This window comes from Peromyscus leucopus, chromosome 8b (genome assembly GCF_004664715.2).
Source record: "Peromyscus leucopus breed LL Stock chromosome 8b, UCI_PerLeu_2.1, whole genome shotgun sequence".
Classification (NCBI taxonomy): Eukaryota; Metazoa; Chordata; class Mammalia; order Rodentia; family Cricetidae; genus Peromyscus; species Peromyscus leucopus.
Genome location: NC_051086.1, coordinates 104799700 through 104819665, shown reverse-complemented (window position 1 = coordinate 104819665; position 19966 = coordinate 104799700). Strand labels below are relative to the sequence as shown.

General features: G+C 50.8%; 1 protein-coding gene across 13 annotated transcripts in view; it reads left to right on the top strand.

The window, feature by feature from the left end:
• The first annotated feature begins 488 nt into the window (after positions 1-488).
• Positions 489-19966, top strand: part of Slc38a10 (solute carrier family 38 member 10) — a 56455-nt gene continuing 36977 nt past the window's right edge. For 10 of the 13 annotated variants that reach the window (XM_037201447.1, XM_028895389.2, XM_028895384.2 and 7 more), the window contains exons 1-7: positions 725-823; positions 5420-5537; positions 12963-13008; positions 13833-13926; positions 15546-15689; positions 16754-16878; positions 19741-19843. In XM_037201447.1, the coding sequence (XP_037057342.1) occupies positions 725-823; positions 5420-5537; positions 12963-13008; positions 13833-13926; positions 15546-15689; positions 16754-16878; positions 19741-19843 (729 nt within the window). Of the gene's footprint in view, positions 824-862; positions 1318-5419; positions 5538-12962; positions 13009-13832; positions 13927-15545; positions 15690-16753; positions 16879-19740; positions 19844-19966 lie in introns of those variants that run through there. The other 3 variants (XM_037201448.1, XM_028895380.2, XM_028895387.2) reach the window with 2 other exon arrangements.

Genomic DNA, 19966 nt, shown 5'->3' with positions numbered 1-19966 from the left:
CCAGAAAAGGAGCAAACGTTCACAGACTAAGCGTGGAATAAGGAACACAGACGTGTGGGCCCCGCCCTGACTCCGACCCCGCCCACCACATCCCACCGCCCCGCCCACCACATCCCACCGCCCCGCCCACCACATCCCACCGCCCCGCCCTGACTCCGACCCCGCCCACACATCCCACCGCCCCGCCCACCACATCCCACCGCCCGCCCACCACATCCCACCGCCCCGCCCACCACATCCCACCGCCCCGCCTGACTCCGACCCCGCCCACCACATCCCCCGCCCCGCCCACCACACCCCCACCGCCCGCCCACCACATCCCACCGCCCCGCCCCTACATACCTCTTATTGGCTAGGGTTCCACCTCGCCCTGTCTCAGGCCACGCCTCCTCCAGGCAGACACATCCGCTTCTTGTTGGATGGCGTCCCGCCTCATCCCGCCCCCGATACCGTCACTTCCTGGCAGCGTACACTTGGAAGGCGGAAGTTTGTGTGCCGGAGGCAACGAAGCGGAGCTGAGGTGTCGCTAGCTTTGCCTGCGGCTCTTCCGGGTCTCTGCTCCACTCCCGCGAGGTGGAGGCGGGAACCTGGAACCATGGCTGTGAGGCGGCTGCGTAGCCTGACAGGGTCTGGAGGCTGACATCCTCGACGCCGGTCCACGGGCTCCTTGCTCCAAGTTTAGGGTTAGCTAGGGTCGCGCTGTCCCGGACCCCAGACCCTCAAAATGACCGCAGCCTCCACCTCCAAATGGGGGCTGGTCACGAACGTCGTAAACAGCATCGTGGGCGTCAGCGTACTCACCATGCCTTTCTGCTTCAAACAGGTGAGTCCGGGTCGCGAGGGGCGTCAGTTTGAAGTGCTCGGCTGGTGGGAAGGGTGTGTGAACCCAGCGGGCAGGAAGAGGCTCCCAGGCAACGTCCTCGCAGCGTGTTGTCTGAATCTGCGCGCTCCAAGAACACTAACAACACCCTAAGGAAGGGCACAGTGAAAGAGAAATTAGCGAATTGGTAGCGTTCATCCTGTTACTGACTCTGACCGACTGTACGGAAGCACGCCGGTCTTCAGCTCTGACTTACAAGGCTTAATCAAGGTGATTTAAAGCATTATCTAGGTTTTACTTCTAAGAGCTGTGTTGCACAAACACTGTACGTTTGGTCCGATATGTGCATATACCATCCCAGTTGGAAAAACCGGCATACAAAAAAGTTTGGTGTTATTCCAACGTTGAATGCCACATGAGAAGATGGCAAGCAATTTCTACGTGGCTCTGTTGACTCTACCAGTGATTTGCGGAAGCCGATGGAAGCATCAAACTGGGTAATGACTGTTAACAAAAGAAGTGTGGGTCTTCCCCATCCCTTCTCCACTCACTTATTCATGCCGTGTGTACTGTTGTCCTCTGCTGTTGAGACAGCCAGACCTCAGGGCAAAGACCCACTACTTCTACCTGATGATGCCCAAGACATTTTGGAAGTGAAAGTGGGTTGTTGATAATTTAATATTAGATTAAAAACCACTTTGCATGTTTTATATTTCACATCTCCAGAGTAAAATAGAAAAAAAGTTTCTTGATTAGGGAATTTTTGATTCTCTGCATACTATCCTGATTGAGAATGCATCTAGGTTCCTGTGTGGGGTCTGCTATGGTTGATGAATGTAGGCAGGACAGAGCTAGACCCTCGTGGGTGACATCTGTGTTGTGAACCCCAGTACTGAGTCAGTCACTTCTGGGTGTTTCTGAAGTGTCTACGTGTCCCAGTGTCCATGGCAACTTGTCTGTCAACAGAACTGCATCCTGGGATAGGGAGTGTTGGCTGGTTTCAGATCTCGTGTGAACCCTGTCATCTTTGCTGCCTGTCTGTCACTGGGCTCTGTTGTAGATGCCTGGGAAGACAGACGTGTGGGCTCAGGTGGTTAAGCAGTTTCGAGATCGGAACATTGCTGTGCATGGGTGCTAGGCCTCTGCTAGAGCCTGCGAAGATGAGCCAGGTGGAGATCTTTTTGGGAAGAGCTTGGAATTGAGTAGGGGAGCCCAATGTGCAAACTGGAAACGGTCACACCATGTGCCTAAAGCCTGTCGGTTCCTGTCACTAGTGTCTCCTCTAGGGACCTTGGGGCAGAGCCATCTGATCCAGTAGAGTATTGGGGGATGTGTGCAAGTGTTTAGCAGGCGTACCAATAAAAAACTTCGGGTTTAGTGCTAGTTTGTTTAGTGATCCTGGCAATTTAAAAAAGAGAAACATTTTATTGTGATTCAGTGAGTAGAAACTGCATACACTTTAAGTGTCCTCTTGATGAATTTTCATGAAGTGAAGGATCATATAGCACCCTACTGTACACTGAGGAATCTCCCAGTGCTGGCACACTTACCAGTTGCTCCTGCTCGCCAGAGGACTACCACCTACTGCTGGCTTGTGCCAGATCTTGGTATGGCCCGGTCTGACCTGGCGGAGGTGGGATCACGGTGTGTAGGAATCAGCATCTGGTTGATATTGCATGTTGTGTGTAGACCCTGCCAGTGTTCCTTTGGGAGACACAGACCCTGCCCTGGGATCTAGGGAGTGAGGGGGTGAGGAGCCTGCCGGCACAGGTGTCCTCTGCAGTGTTTGATATCATGGGTCTTTGAACCATTCTGGTAAGAATTTGATGTTATCTTTTTTTTTTTTTTTTAATTTATTTAACTTTATTTTATGTGCATTGGTGTGAGAGTGTCAGATTCCCTAGAACTGGAGCTACAGACAGTTGTGAGCTGCCATGTGGGTGTTGGGAATTGAACCCGGGTCCTCTGGAAGAGCAGCCAGTGCTATTAACCACTGGCCATTTCTCCAGCCCCGAATTTGATATCTTGTGGTTTGTGTTTTATATTGATATGTTTATTTACTTTTAGTAATTTTAGCTTTATGGCCAACTGAGTAGAAAGTACAGGAAGCCCCCATGTCCCTCCTCCCAATTCCCCTTTTGGTAGCAGATTTTGAGCTGGTCTAGTGGTGCTAATATTTTGTTTTGTTTATTTTTACTTTTATTATTTTTTAATCTTTTGTAGTCCTGAGGCTCGAATCCCAGGCAAATACCCTACTGCTGAGCTGTATCCTCAAACCACTAACGTCTGCTGCAGGCCGCAGGAATACATCATAAGAACTCAGCTGGTTATGGCAAAGTCACTACCTGAAAGGATCAGGGAATTCCTCCAGAGGAAGCCAAATCACAAGGAGTTTTTGGTGTTATTTGGCTTGTTATATATCAGCTGTCTTCTGTTATAAAAATCATGTGTGTCTTCATAGTTTTCCCAATTGACTTTTCCCTAAGAAGGGCTAACAGTGTGGACTGATCACTCTCTGGACACACACATTCCAGGTATTTGGAGAACAACCTCAGGAAAGGCTTTCTCTGGAATCAGATATCTCCCTTAGCCACTTTCAAGGACTAAAGGAGACACTGCCCAGGTGGTCGCCCAACTTCCGAGGACTAACAGTGATAACAACCCACGGGCGAGTCTCCTGACTTAAGGTAAATTCCACAAGGAGACACCGCCTAGGAGAGGTGAACGTTAAGTAATAATTTAGCTCGGACCCTCCCTTTATATACTGGGACTTCCAGGGCACAGGACGGAGAAGAGGAAAGAGAATGGAAGAACTAGACAGGTAAGAACTTGAGAGGAACAAACTGAGATGGGGAAGAACTAGGTTGTAGGGCTAGAAGAGAGTACCAGAGGAACGAGATGGAAGATGAGGAAGAGTCAGATGGGGAAGTACTAGCTGGGTAAGAACAAGATGAAAAGGACCTAGATGAGGCAGAGTTAAGACAAGAGAATTAAGATAGAACTTAGAGGAAGCAGTATATAAATACAGAGAGAAATCAGGCAAGAAAGGAGCTAGGCACGAGAACAGAAATGAAGCTGTGTATAAAGGATGTTATGCCAGAAGAATTAAAGCAAGTGGACTATAGAGCTCGGTGTGCTGAGATTCTATTTCCTGAAAATAGTCCTTGCCGTTAGTAGTTCTCTCTCCTGAGCCCCTGAGATGTATAATATTAAGGCTGGTCCCGCTAATCTTATACAAGAAATGTCAAGACAGGGTTTCTCTGGGTAACCCTGGCTGTCCTGTAACTTGATTTGTAGACCAGGCTGGTCTCAAACTCACAGAGATCCTCCTGCCTTTGCCTCCTGAGTGCTGGGATTAAAGGCTTATGCCACTACCGCCTGCTTTTTTTTTTTTTTTTTTTTTTTTTTTTTTTTTGAGACAGGCTTTCACTGTATAGCCCTGGAACTTGTTATATAGATCAGGATGGTCTTGAACCCACAGAGATGCACCTGCCTATGTGTTCTGAGTACTGGGATTAAGACTGTGGTGGTGCTCGCCTTTAATCCCAGCACTTGGGAGGCAGAGCAAGGAGGATCTCTGTGAGTTCGAAGCCATCCTGGTTTACAAAGCAAGATCCAGGTTAGGCACAAAAAAAAAAAAAAAAAAAAAAAAAAAAAAAAAAAAAAAAAAAAAACCACAGAGAAACCCTGTCTCAGAAAAACAAAAAGTCTGTGGATCATCATGCCTTGCCAAAATCACTGATGCCTTAAATGTCAGAGTTATTGAAGGGCTGTTTTTTTGAAATAAAATGCACCCATTTTAGGGTGTGGTTCCTTGGGTTTTGACATGCGTATACAATTGTGTTGATACTGTGGTCAGGACATGGAATAGAGAGTTCTTTTATACCAAAAGGTCTCCTCTGCCCCTCTGCAGTAAACAGTTTTCCCTCCCTCAGCCGTCCGACATATTGCCTGGCCCCACAACTAGTCTTTTCTATGAATGCGGCAACACACAGTATGCTGCCTTCATGGCCCCTTCCTTCCTACAGCATGGTGCATTGTGCCATTGAAAGGTTGGGAGTTCTAAACCTTAATACTGAATAATATTTCTTTGCATAGTTGGACTACAGTTGTTTTTCTAGTCACCTTTGAAGGCCATTGGGTTGCTTTCTTGTTTGGGGGTTATGGCTGAACCCACTGTAAATGTCCAGGTTTGTGCATAAATATTTCATTTCTGTTGGGGAAAGACCTAAGAGTAGTCACAGGATCATGTGATCATCATCTGTTTATAAGGAAGGCACACATCACTCCTAATCTTTCTAGACCATGTTTCCATATAGGGCTACTGAGAAAGGTAGCTAAAGATGAGGTGGGTGTAGGGAACGTGGGGTGCTAGCTGATGGCCTCACCCAGTAGACCTAGGACTAACGGGCCACTTTAAAACGACACTCAGTGTTCCTGCTTCGGTTTTATGGAAACATCATTTTCAGGTGCCATCCACAGGAGGTCACAGATGGAGCAGTGAGGGCCTACAGGAGCCCCTCGTGCTGTGGATGTATGAAGTGGAGACTTGAAGAAGGTCTGGTTTTGCAAACGTGTATTTTTCTCTCCATCTTACAGTGTGGCATCATCCTGGGGGCCCTGCTCTTGGTCTTCTGCTCATGGATGACACATCAGTCATGTATGTTCTTGGTGAAGTCGGCCAGCCTGAGCAAGAGGAGAACCTATGCTGGCCTGGGTAAGGCCCGACTTTCAGAATGCTGGCAGAGCTGCTGGCTCCTTCTCAGGAAGTTTGATGCTTTTGCTTGTGGGGGTCTGGGGGGTCTTTTGTGTGTGTGTGTGGGGGGTGATACGGGAGAAGACAGAAGGGGAGGTAGGAGGAGGTGTGGAGGGAGGAAGAGGAGGAAGCAGGGGAAGGAGGGGAAAAAAGGGGGGGAAGGAGGAGGAGGGGAGTTGGAAAAGAGAGGACAAAAAATAAGGAAGAGGAAGAGGGGGAAAGAGAGCAGGGGTGGAAAAATGAGAATCAATGGAGGAGGGAGAGGAGGAAGAGGGTCTGGGGGGGGTCTTATTCCTCTTGTTTAGTTATTTTTCTTCTATTTCTTAAGGAATTTTCTGGATTTTTTTCTTTTGTTTTTGTTTTTAGAGCAATGTTGTTGGTTTTTTTGATTTTTTTTTTTTTTTTTAATTCCCCCACCCTCAGTCAAGGTGTCTCTCTGTAACAGCCCTGGCTGTCCTGAAGCTTGCGTTGTAGACCTGACTGGCCTCGAACTCACAGAGATCCTCTTGTCTCTGTCTCCCAAATACTGGGACTAAAGGTGTGTGCCACCATACCTGGCTTTTTCAAATTTTGGTGCAAGGTGGGTGTGGTGGTGTTTATCTGTAATCGTAGCACTTGGGTGGATAAGGCAGGAGGATGTTCAAGGCCAGCCTCTGTTTGGCTTCATAGCAATTTTGAGGCCAGTTTGGACTACATGAAACTATCTCAAGCTGGGCGGTGGTGGTGGTGGTGGTAGTAGTGGTGCACACCTTTAATCCCAGCACTTGGGAGGCAGAACCAGGTGGATCTCTGTGAGTTCGAGGCCAAGCCTGGTCTACAAAGCGAGATCCAGGACAGGTACCAAAACTACACAGAGAAACCCTGTCTCGAAAAACAAACAAACAAACAAAAAAACCAAAGAAGAAACTATCTCAAAAAAACAAAACAAGGTCTGGTAAGAGTTATTGCACAAACCTGGCTGTGGTGGTATTGTGTTCCCCAAAATACTGTGCACCCTAATAAATTTATCTGGGGTCAGAGAACAGAAAAGCCACTAGATACTTAGGATAGGCAATGGTAGCACATGCTTTTAATCCTAGCATTCCATAGGCAGAAATCCATGTGTTCAAGAATACAGCCAAGCTTGGTGACTCACGCTTTTAATCTCAGGGAGTGGTGGTAGAAAGCAGAAAGGTATATAAGGCTTGAGGACTAGAAACTAGAGGTGTTTGGCTAGTTAAGCAATTTGGCTGGTTAAGCTTTTAGGCTTTGAGCAGCACAGTTCAGCAGAGATCTATTCGGATATGAGGAAACCGAGGTTTCCAGTCTGAGGAAACAAGATCAGCTGAGAAGTTGGCCAGGTGAGGTAGCTGTGGCTTGTTCTGTCTCTCTGATCTTCCAGAGTTCACCCCAAAACCTGGCTCAGGTTTGATTTTATTAATAAGAACTTTTAAGATTCCTGCTACACCTGGCAGCCTGAGTTCCGTCTCTGGAACCCACATAAAGGTGACAACAGAAGGAGGGAACCAGGGCTGGAGAGATGGCTCGGCCGTTGAAGGCCAGGCTCACAACCAAAATATAAGAAGGAGAGAACCAGCTACACAAAGTTGTGTTCTGAGCTACACATCCACAGTGTGGTACAAATGCACGCATACACATGTGCACACACGATAATGAATGAAATTACATATATATGCACACACATTATTGTTTTCTTGTTTGTTTTTGAGACGGAGTTTCTCTGTAGAATAGTCCTATCTGTCCTGGATCTCGCTCTGTAGACCAGGCTGGCCTAGAACTCACAGAGATCCTCCTGGCTCTGCCTCCCGAGTGCTGGGATTAAAGGCGTAAGCAACAGCCTGGCCTGTTGTTTTTGAGACAAAGTTTCACTGTGTAGGTATACCTAGCCTGGAACTTGCTATGTAGATCAGGCTGGCCTAGAACTCACAGAGATCTACTTGCCTCTGCTTTTTAAGTGCTGAATATAATTTTTTAAAACACGCAATCAAAAACACTGTTCAAAAATTAAAAAAAAAAAAAAAAAAAAAAAGCCTGGCAGCACACACCTTTAGTCCCAGCACTTGGGAAGCAGAGACAGGTGGATGCATCTCTCATCTCTGAGTTCCAGGCCAGCCCGATCTACAGAGTGAGTCCAGGACAGCCAGGGCTACACAGAGAAATCATGTCTCAAAAAACCAAAAAAAAAAAAAAACAAAAAACAAAAAACAAAAAAAGGTAGAATCACCTGGTCAGAACTGGGCTGAGGTGGAGGGTAGAGAGCATCAGGCCCCTCTCCTTCTCCCCCTTGTGCTCCTACCTCTTTACAGATGTGCATACCTGCCCTTCAAGTCCATAGACTTCCTCTCCGTAGCCTTCTGCTGACTTTCTGCCGCTAACTCCCAACCCCTGGAACCCCACGACGGAAACGCTTCAGTCCAGCTTGTGTCTGGGGCTCGGTGCCCCATCTGCCCTGAGGGTGGGTCCTTCTCCCAGGACTGTTGGTTGCAGCTCTGTTCCCTCTGCTTCTTCTCAGTTTCAGCCACAAGGACTAAATGCAGCGCTTGTGCTTGTCTTTAGGTAGTTTGGCTTCAAGAGCAGGAGGGTGCCTCACTCTCCGTCCTCCCCTCAGGTCAGCATGTGAACCTGATTGTTTCTGCCCACCAGGTTTGGACCTTCTTGCTGTGTAGCTTGTTCTGGAATTCTTTGGCATGGGGTCGGAATGCCACTCTTCTGCTCTTGGTACTTAGCCTTGTGTGGGAATGTGGAAAGAAAATTTCTAGCCTCCTGGGATGTTCCTGACCTCCCCACCAGTGTGTGGCTGGAATGTTGCTCTCACCTGCATAGCGCCTGCCTCTGGTCCTGGCTCTCACGGTCAAGCGAGGAAAGTGGTGCAGCGTGTGGGGGCCGATGGACTAGTGCCAAGTAAAGTAGTTCTTGAGACCATGCCTCCGCCTTGCCCTCCTCTAGATGCACATATGGGCTTCTGCAGTGTGGTCTCTTGTTTTTTTTCCAGTCTGCTTTGTGGTGGTACCAGTACCCTGATGTTCATTTCTGGCCTCAGAACCCAAGGGATGAGTTCCTTCTCTTTCTTTTGTGATGATGTTGGTTCTGTCTTTTACTGCCATTTGAAGAAGTGAGGTTTATCAGTTAAACTTGATCCACACTGAGACAGCCTAGTTCTGCCCTACCAGAAAGCAGGAGGTGAGGTCATTGGGGGTTGCCCTTGGTGGTGTGGAGCCATGTTGCAGTGTGTGGTCCTTTCCCTCTGAGACCTCTGTCCATGTTTTGTAGCTGAAGTTCCAGCTTCTGTATTCTGTGTCCTGAAAGAAGATGTGAGCTCAGCCCTGGGCTGGGGCAGCCATGGCTTCTTGTAGTTGGTCGGCCAGTCAGTTATTCTTCGAAAGCCCCTGAGAAGTCAAACTGGTTTGTCTAGATTTGAGCAATGGAAAGAAAATTGTCGAATGAACACCTCTGAATGCTGGCTGCCTGGGGTTGCAGCTTTAACTGAATGTGGTAACTTACTGGAAACAACAAATTCCCAAAAATTCCCAGTAGTCTAGCTTATCCTCCCCCACCCCTTTTTTTTTCCTGTCTTTTGAGACAGGGTTTCTCTGTGCAACCCTGGCTGTCCTGGAAATCACTCTGTACACCAGGTTGGCCTTGAACTCAGAGATCTACCTGCCTCTGCCTCCCAAGTGCTGGAATTAAAGGCATGTGCCACCATCGCCTGGGTCCTAAACAAGATGGCTTAGTTGTGTGGGCCCCCAGAGAGTCTTTTAGACTCTCAATCTCCCGAGCCCCCCCGATAATCTTCTGGGCCCTCAGTCTCCCAGGTCCCCAGAGCTTTTCGAGCCCCTAGACAATTTCTGGAATTGGAATCCTGAGCTCCCTAGTCCCCAGTCTGTCAGGTCCCCAGATGGTCTTCTGGACCTGTCAGCTCAGCACCAGTTTTCTTTTGTCTACAAGTTGGGGTGACTAGCTATATGGGAGCCAGAGTGGTAGAGAGGTTCTCCTGTGCCACCTTCTGCCATGGTCTGGCCCTACAGGTAGTGTGGAGCCCTCTTCTATAGCTAGACAGACACTTGCCTTTCTCCCTTGTCCTTTGTCCTCTTGATGGGCCAGGACTCACTGTCTACTTATGCTGCAGCCCATCAGGGTACTCAGAAGATGTGCCCCTCTTTCCCTCAAGATATAGCAGACCTGACAGATGGCCTGTGTCTATGGATGTATGAGAGGACCCTGGGTTGGGTCATGGACACTTGGGCTCTGTAGATGAAATGTGCAGATAGCCTATGTCCTCACTTGGAGACCATGGAAGAAGGTGAAGAACTTCCAGGGTGGTAGTCATATCTTCAGTAAAGAACCTGTTTGCCATTTGTACTCCATGGGAATCTGGGAACCTCTTTTTCATATTGGCCCCTTTGCCTTTTAAGTCTTAACTGCACCACCAGCTGTGGCAGTGGCCTCTTTTCCCTGGCAAACTCCCTCCCCCCCTCTGGAGAATGAATGTCTGCAGGGTGGGGAACCGGCACAGTGGGGTTGTTGGTGAATGTGGACGCCAGTTTGCTGTGTTTGCTTTGGCTCTTGTGATTGTTGGATGGTGTTTATAAACTCCACACCTCCTGCTTCTATGCCCAGCTTATATTCCACATGGCCTTTTAAAACCTTATTATGGTGTATTAGTTAGCACCATGGCCAAATCAACTTGGAGAGGAAAAGGTTTATTTTATCTTACAACTCTCAAGTCACGCTGTCGCTGAGGGAAGGCAGGGCAGGGACTGAAGCAGAGGCCATGGAGGGGGTTTCTCACTGGCTTGCTCCTCATGGCGTGCTCAGCCCACTTTTTTATACAACTCAGGACCACCTGTCCTGGTGTGTCACCACCCACAGTGAGCTGGGTCCTCCCACATCAGTCACTAATGAAGAACATGCCCTACAGACATACTATAGGAAATCTGATAAGGGTATTTTCTCAGTTGAGAGTCCCTCCTAAATATGTCTATCTAGGTTTGTGTCAAGTTAACAGAAACAAGAACATGATAGAAGGTAACACAGACATATCAGTGACTCCTGGGAAACTCTTCTGGCTTCAGACCCTGCTCTAGGAGTGTATGCTCTGGGATGGAAGCCACCTTCTCTAGCAGTGGAGACTGTATGACGGCCCTGTGGCTTCTGGTCTTTTCAGCTGTGAATAGTGGATGTTGCTGGTACTCACCATGGCTCATGGTCAGTGTGCCTCACTCTTCATGGGCCTAGAGTAGTACCTGCAGGGGCATGCTGGCTGGATGCCTCTTCTTGCATGGCCTTGAGTGGTGTGGCCTAGGTTTGGTGAGCAAGACTCTGAAGTGGAGCTCTGACACCTGTTCTTTATGCTGTCCCAGCCTCCCAGAGCTGACGATGTGTATTATGCACCTGCCCAGTCTGCTGGCCCTGTGCCCATGCTGCAGTGGGGATCCCAGGGCTGTTCCTCCTACACCTCGTCCGGGAGCGGCCCAACTGAAGTCACTGGCCAGCCTTCCCCACCTTGTATTGCCCTAGTCATGAGCAGCAACCCCTTCCCTGCCTCATCTGTGTCCCGTCTTGAATGGCACTCCTTTCTTGCCCTGCCGTTGCTGGGTATTGTGGGCAGTGGAGGTGGAATCAGTTCTGCTTGGTGTCCTGTGGCCCTGTTTCTCAGGGCTCAGGGAAGATAAGGACAGGCAGGTGCACAGCAAGCCTGGTCTTGCCTGGGCTCTGTTGAGAGTGATCTGGGAGAAGACAGAACCACCTCCTGCTGGTCTTTTGGCTAGCTGATGACCTCCACTTTCTCACACCTGGAAGCATGTGTGTTCTGGAATTTTCTAGGGCAGGCAGGCTCTTCTGTATTTGAAGTGTGCAGTAGGCCCACTTTCCCTTAGAGAGTACAAAGGAATCACAGTGGGAGCTGGAATGGGTCAGTGCTTAGGCCCTCTGTGTCTTATGCTGCGTGTTCTGGCGCAGGGCTTAGAGGGTGGGTATCCTTTGGTGACATGGCAGGCAGCTATTGATACTGCCTCTGGAGTTCTTTCAGTTTTTTGAAATTCTCAGTCTAGACCTTAGGTAACATCCTGAACTGGGTTTCAGTCCTTGCTAGATGAACTTGAGGGGTATGCTTGGTTCCTTTCGCAACTGAGTCTGGGAAAGACCAGAGTGACCCCTGGAGGCTGGAGTCCTTGTTGTTCTCAGGCCAGGCTGAGGCTGATGCCAACTGTCTGGCTTTTGCCAACTCTGTGCCTCTCCCTCAGTTAAAAGTAACAAGGATTTTGTTTGGTTCATTCATACCCAGTGGATGTGTGTTTCCTGCTCTTCAACCTCAGAGGGCTGCTGGCCCAGAGTGAGGGAGGAAACAAGGGGCAGGAAGCTGGGGCTGTGACAAGGTTGAGGCCATCCTGTCACGTGCACTGCCTTTGGCTGCTCCCAGAAGACCAGAACTTCCCTTTGCCCTCATCTGGCTGAACTATGGGGGAAAACACTGGCTGACCGGATAACTGTTAAGGTCCTGTGAAGAACCTTGTTGAGTCAGCTTTTAACTTCCCATCTGCTGGAAACAGTTTTAGATCAGAAAGTGAAAGACAGACCCGTTTCCTGGTTGGACCCTGCTGCGGCCATGCGTGCCAGCCATTATCAGCGCTCTTTTACTGGCTGTCCTGGGCACTGGCAAGGCTCAGAGCCCTCGTTCCTTCCTTTCTCAGAGTGCCATGCTTGCAAAGATTCTGTTCTGTTCTGTAAATCACAGTCAAAGGGCAGATATGAAGCCCTCAGCAGTGTCCGTGTGGTGCAGGGCATGAGTTCCGCGTTCTGGGGCAGGGGTTGAACCTACTGGATCCCTCCTGAGTTCTCCCTCTTCCCCTGTCCTAAGTGGGGCTACCTCTGCTATATTGGCACTGCTCCAAGCAGGCCTACTCATCACTGTCGTGGGCAGAGAACACTACTTTTTTTTTTTTTTTTTTTGGTTTTTTGAGACAGGGTTTCTCTGTGTAGCTTTGCGCCTTTCCTGGGACTCACTTGGTAGCCCAGGCTGGCCTTGAACTCACAGAGATCCGCCTGGCTCTGCCTCCCGAGTGCTGGGATTAAAGGCGTGCGCCACCACCGCCCGGCCGAGAACACTACTTTATAGGGTCCTGGAGTCCTTTCCCCCTCTAAGTTTCATATGAAACAACAATGAAACTCCCGCCCAAGGTTCCCTTCTTCCCTTGCTTTGTCCTTGTTTCCCGTTGTTTCACTTGAGGATGGTAGGTCTAAAGAAAGTCGAGGGACTGGAGTTTGAAAGTATTTCATTATCCATGAAACTTGGAACAAATGGATGCTTGTCAAACTGCCATTCACAGCTTTCCTGGGCAGCCTTTTTTCTCACCGTTGGATTGAGCTTTCTTCTCTTGTCTTCCCTAGCGTTCCATGCCTACGGCAAGGCGGGGAAGATGCTCGTGGAGACCAGGTAAGCGGCGCAGCCTTGCTGGGTCCCACCCTTCTTCTTGAAGCAGTGGAGGAGCTGGAGCCTGGTGGGGATGAACGTTGCGTTTCACGTGTGGATTGGCTGATAACGCCTACTATGCTTCTGAAGAGTTACTTAGAGAATAGCTGGAAGTCGGTTTATTGTACCCTTAAAATGACGGTTGTCAAAGCTGAAAGCCTGTTTAAGTCTTGCTGAGACTTAGTACGTGAGAATGGGGAACTTGGGGAGCACAGCAAATAGTTCCCTTGGATAGTTAATCTCAGCGCTGTTCTTTAGATGGTCCCCAATTCTACTGCAGAAGGGATGCACTAATCCAGAATGTCACATTGTTGTCATTGAAAGTAAAATTTTATGAGTTGAAAAAATTGTTGGGAAATTACACTTTTAGGCTTTTAAATCGAGGAATTGTGAAAACAGAAGGAAACATTCCTGGAAGCAGTTGATTATTCCTTTAACTTGTCTAACATCACTGTGAGTTTTTGTTGCACCTGAATTTCTGAAGCTCCTGTGGAAGGAAAGTATGCTACCCCACAGAGAATAGTTAAGTGTGGCTCAGTATTCACCCCAAGTGCAATGGAGAGAGCCCCAAACATCCAGTCCTATGAGTGTGGACATACGAAACTGTCTGTCACTCAGCCAGTTTCCTGGCAATGCCGTGTCAGCACAGGCCAGGGACTGGATCTGGTCCTAGGTCTCAGACTGGGGGTGCCTGGGTCGTGATTCTCGTGAAGGTGCCATGTTCTCATCACAAGGCAGCACTTTCTGTCGAATCTGACTCCAAAGCCCTGTGCCGTCTGTCTTCACAGCATGATTGGGCTGATGCTGGGGACCTGCATCGCCTTCTACGTCGTGATCGGCGACTTGGGCTCCAACTTCTTTGCCCCGCTGGTTGGATTACGGGTAAGGCTCTGGTAACTGTCTGGCCTGTGGTAATGCTTGTGCTGCCGCCCCGGCTCCTCTCCTGAAGCCAGCTGAGACTAGTGTCCTTGGCCCAGCGAGCCCCCATGCCTGCCAGCCGCTCAGGTTCCCTTGGATTTCAGGGGCTTTGCTGGGGTAGTGTCTGAGAGATACCAGGAGAGGGAGAGCAGGCTGTGATACAGCCTGCAGTGTGAGGGCAGGGAGGAGGAGGAGGGGCAGGGAGGAGGAGGGGCAGGACAGGTCACACCACTGTGCAGCCCAGAGGCCTCAGCCTTCCAGGACTGCTCATCAACAGGCAGAAAGAGGCTGGGCCCTCTGTGGCTGCTGGGTTGGCTTTTGACCAGTACCTTGAGTCAGGGAGCTGGGTCTCTACCCTGCTGAGGAAGGGAGGAGGGCACTGCCAGTCAGGGCCTGTGACATAGCTCTTTGCATCCTTCAGGGGACCCTCCCTGTCCCTGAGGGGTACCACCTGTGAACTGTGCCCCACAAGTCTTCCTCTCCTACAGGGGAACAAGAGCTGTAACCATTGACTGGCTAGGGAGAGTACACACATGGCCCTGGAGGGTCTTTTCTGTGAAGAGTTCTTCGTATCTGTTTATCAGATAGGTAGAGATGGATTTTAGTTTGTAAAGATGGCAGCTGAGGGGTGGCCCTACTCATGAATACAATGTGTTGGATTTTTTACGGTGCTGGAGAGCTAGCTTTCCAGTGAGTATCCCGTGAGCCTGGCCCCGGTCTATGTTCTGAAGGTATCTTCCCATTTTGCTTTCCATCTCTCGCTCTTCCTGTGGGTTCACAGAGCTGTGGGTCAGTCCCTCACACAGGTTCTTGGGTCATTTCTCAAAACCTATTGACCGGTGCCAGGGTCAGGTGTCTCACCTGCAGTTCTGAGAGACTTGAAGGACAGCATTGGCTTCTGCACCTTGCGAGTGCTTCCCATGCAGTGAGCCAGTGTGCATAGAGCCTGTCTGTCCTCTTCCTCCATGGTGTCCAGTGCGCCCTTGCTCAGCACTGTGGGCTGTTGGAGGTGTGCAGGTACCTGCAGCTGGGCAGTAGACTCTCTTGGCCTCCACCTGTGCTGTCAGCTGTGACGAAGGACCCAGGAAGTCAGAGTGCGGGCTGCCGCTGAGTTAGATGGTAGATAGCCTTTGCTTGCTAGTAGATGCTGGTCTGGAGTTCTGCGATGAATCTTCTGGATCAGAATTTCCTTCTGCAGCAGAGTTGGCTCTGAGTCGTATGGAGAAGTGGTGGCTCCTCCTTCCAGCCCCCGGCACTAGCTGTGCGGGTATGCCAGAGCAGGCGGCTTCTTTCCCTGTGTAAAGGGGCAGCTGACCTTTTTGTCCTGACTGGTCTCATTGTGGAGCCTGGCTGGGCCACACTGGGGCCAGAGGTGTCTAGTACTTTGATCCACATGGGCACAGCTGCCGAGAGGGGAGCTTTCAGAGTGAGCATGCCAGGCCTGACCCCGCCTCCTGCTGTTTTAAGGCCTCAAGGTGCTCCCCAGCCTGCGGCGACTCCTGTCCTGGCAACACTGTAAGCTGAGCCTTGGCAGTGAGTACTCAGCACCGCAGACCGTGAGGATTCTGCTGGTTCCCTTTCAGGTGACCAACAGCTTGCGCGTGTTCCTGCTCTTCGCGGTGTCCCTGTGCATTGTGCTCCCACTCAGCCTGCAGAGGAACATGATGGCCTCTATCCAGTCCTTCAGTGCCATGGCGCTCCTCTTCTACACCATCTTCATGTTTGTGGTGAGCATCACATGCACGGTTAAGGGCGTTGTTTGTGGCTTAGTCCTTCCCATAACCATGAATGTCCATGCCTGAGTCTGGTGTAGCCATTGGCTACCTTGTACGGGGTAGGGGAAGGTGGCTCTGAGTCTTACAACTGTGGTTGAGGTTCTGTCATGTCATGAAGGCCATACGTATGTCTGACTAGTGGGTATCAGAGGCCCGGCAGTTGAATAGCAGGGTGAGGGACTCTGAGACCATCATCCCTTTACCAAGGCTCTAGAAAAAGCAAATGTAGCGGATGTGTGTTTTGTGGGAAGATCTTTCATGTGGAGCGTGTGACCAGGTCCATGGTGCCACCATGGTGGCACTTGTCATTTTTGGTGCCAGCTGTCATTTTCTAAAAGCTTTTGGAGGACAGTCTGGACGACAAGGTGTGGGGACTTCCGAGAGGGTCCTCACCCTTTGCCGCCTGAGCCTGCTGAACCCTTGGAATCACTTTCACTGGCTAGGGAAGAAGCTACCCCTCCTGAGAGCAGGGCCAGGCGTCCTTGCAGGAGGTTGTACAGTCTGGGCTGCAGGTTTCTCACTGCAGCCATGGTCTGCCAGTGCCCCGCCAGTGCCCCTCAGCTCTCTGAGGACCAGCCCAGGGACAGTTAACTCCTTACTCAGGTAGCCACATCCTCAGTGGCTGAGCTGCTGAAAGATGGCTATGTCTGCCTGGGCCAGGGTGAGGGAAGGAAGGACATGCCATATCAAGGAGACAGCATTCTGTAATTTGAGACAGACATCAGGGCTGGGATGGTGAGTGAGGCTTTGCTTCTGTCTCTCCTAAGAGGCCCAATATAGGAGCTGCTCCATCATGTGTAGAAAACCCCCTGCAGCCGGGTATACCCCTCAGGGGTGTTCAGGCAGCTTCAGGTATGGACTGAGTGTGAGCCAGGGTCCAGGCTGTAGGAAGGAGTAAGCCATCTTCGATGCAGAGAAGAACTGCATATCTCCTGCACCTCCTCTGTGGCAAGGTGTCCAGTGGTCCACGCTGCACGCTGACTCCTGACCCTTGCCCTGCTCTCTCTCCGGTCCAGATTGTGCTGTCCTCCCTTAAGCACGGCCTCTTCAGTGGGCAGTGGCTGCAGCGAGTCAGCTACATCCGCTGGGAGGGCATTTTCCGCTGCGTCCCCATCTTCGGCATGTCCTTTGCCTGTCAGTCGTAAGTACCCTGAGGTGGCGGGGCTGGAGGTGGGGCCGAGGGTGTAGAGGCGTGGGGATGAGAGTCCTGCTTTTCTCGTTGCTTGAGTTGCTTGTTCCTGGCCACCGAGGAATGACGCTTGTTCTAGTACGGCTGTTCCCTCTAGGATGAGGGGCCAGACCTCTTGTAACTGGGAAATGAACTGTTGCTGGGACTGACTGGCAAGGGCACCTAGTTTTCCAGATCCCATGAGAGGAGAGTTGGCTGTGGGGTGCAGCAGCAACCCAGCCATCTGATTGTGCAGAGTCCTGAGTGTTTTGCCAGAATTTAGCTGTTCTTCTGAGAATATTTAAAAAGAAGTTGCACAAACATTGACTTCAGGCTGCTGCTGCGATCCTCTGAGGCTTGTGTGTGCAGGCGGGCTCTCTGGCGTGCGGGGCTCTGTGAACACAGAACGGGCTGCTCCCCCTTCACAGCAGCGCTACCTTCTCCATCAGGGCGGCAGGAGCTTGTGATGCACGCCCGGGTGGGAACAGTAAGCGGAAACCTGACATCAATGGGAAAAGACCATCAGCATGTGTGTGAGGGGGGCTGGCAGAGAAGCCCCCCTCCTGTGGTGTCAGTGGGCATGTATTGTGCCAATCGTAAACTAGTGTGACAGAAGATTTGCTCACACTGCTGTGTTTACACCCACATGCGAGTTCCAAATCGTCGTTTCCCACTTACCGGCTCCTCTTGGCAGCTCTGTCTCCGCCAGAACGTGCTCCAGCCTCGCTGTTTAATGTCCCCATTATCGTCGGTGACAGAAGTTACATTCTTGTGAGGCGTACCTAGTTACCATTTGTCCTTTCTGCCTGCGTGCTTGCTTTTTAAAAAGCAAGCCTGTGGTTGGGCTTCTTTGGCAGTAGCCGCCTAGCAGGCAGTGCAACTCTGTGGGTCGGTTCTTAGTGCAAGTTACTGTTCCTGGAGGGTGGAAGCATGCCACTGTCTAAGTGCCGGTTCATCTCCCTTCCATGAAGACCTGGGGCTGTAAATGTGCCCTCTTCTCCTGTGTTGGTCACATATTGTCCCCAGGCTGTGAGCACGCAGTGTTTGCCAGGTGAGTGGCCTGTCCCTGCTGGGATGGCAGCCAGCCCCCTTACTTGGTGCCTGGAGTAGTTCTTGCTGTGATTGTCTGGCCCCTTCGATCTCACTTCGTGGTAGATAGATCTTGTGTTATACAGAACTGTCACCCTGGATCACCTGGAGAGCTTACTCTCAGGAGCTGTGTGATGCCATAGCGGCTGCTCTCTGAAGTGGGGGCCAGGTGGGAGGGCAGTTGGGACTGAATGGCAGCCTATGGAATCAGCTTTTCCACGGTGTCCAGGCACATCCCACCTCTTCACAGCACCCGCAGTGCCATTGCCTGTGTGTGGTACGGGCGTCTGTGTCTGTGCACAAGTATCTGCTTCAAGTTCCCTTTCCGGTGGGCCTCCTGCTCTGACTAGAGTCCGGTCAGCCTGAGAAGCTGTTGCCGGCCTCAGAGCTGAGCCCAGGGCTCATGCTAGCTTCCCTTCAGTGTCCCTGAGGCTGTGCAGGGTGTGGCTGACTCCTGGTGAGAAGGGGGTGGACAGGGGTTGCACTTGCCTTGCCAGGCCCTCCCACGTATCTGTGCCTGCTTTTTGATCAAAGCAGTGTGTCTCTTTGTTTTCCTGGAACTTTTTAAAGACTTTTTTGTGCATAGCTCCACTCATCCTTGTGCTGATCTGTTTATTGGTTGCTGATTTCCGGCATGCACATGTGTGTGATTGCACGCATACGCACGCACGCACACACACACACAAACACACACACACACCCAAACACACACACACACACACACACACACACACACACACACACACACACACACACACACACTTGCCTGGTTGTTCCTAGTCTGGTTTCCTTAGTGCCTTTGATCTTGTCCTGGAAGTTTATAGCCACCTGGGAAGTACTTAAGGGTGACTACCAGGTTCCCCTCCTGCTCTAGCTTAGTTCTTTAACTCATGTTCTAACCTGAACCATCTCAAATGCCGTGTGGGGCTGGTCCCCCACAGGAACTCTTGAAGAATGAGGGATAAGAGACTTAGTTAGAAATAGAGAGAAGAGAAACAGAGAAAACACAGGATAGACTCGGGCAGGCCTGGATCCTTATCCACCGGCCCAGAGCTTTAGTCCAAAGGCCTATTTACAACGATGCTAAGGGGTGGAGCAAAGGACCTCCCCCTGCTAGTTACAGTCACCTGGTGCCCGGGCCCTGCATACTCTCCTCAGTCGGGTTTTCTGTCCCAAGTCCTCAGACATGCTGTTTGCAGAGCACCTTCGTGAGGTTGTCATATCCCTGTCCTGACATGGGGTCCCTCCTCCATGTCCAGCAGCAGCACACTCCTGGCACCAGACCTAGGACAGAAGCCAGTTTTCTCTTCACTGGAGAGAGGCTGCGAGTCGGGAAATGTGCGCAGGCTGTCTCCTTGTCTGTGCTCACTGCCGTGTCTGTTGACGGTGCTGAGGTGGCTGCAGCCAGCCAGCCCGTGGGGTTGAACTTGCCGTCCCTGGCAGTGGTGCTGCTTGGCTTCCTGTCGGCTCCTTCCTCAGCCCTGTCTTCAGTCCCTGCCCAGTCACAGCTGCACTCCTCCCACAGCATGGTGCTAGTTGTGAAGGGATCTCCACGGAACCTCTCAGGGTAGGTTGGTGGGTCTCATGGTGCTACCGTCTGTAGCGTCATCCAGCTGCTCTCCCGGGCCCCATGAATCATGGTCTGGGAAAGAAGTGCCAGGCGTTTGTTGCCTGGGCCATTTTGGTAGAGGTTCTAGGAGTTGTCAGGAGGAGTGTGCTGCTGCTGACTCGATTGTCTTTACACAGCCAGGTCCTGCCTACCTATGACAGCCTGGACGAGCCATCGGTGAAGACCATGAGTTCCATATTTGCCTCCTCCCTCAACGTGGTCACTGCCTTCTATGTCATGGTAGGAGCCACCACACCTTCTCCTTGATGCACAGTAGCACAGCACACCGCCTCTTGCACTCAGGACCTCATGTCACCTGCCCGTCTGTCAGGGTCGCAGACATAACTGGCTCCCACCCTTTCC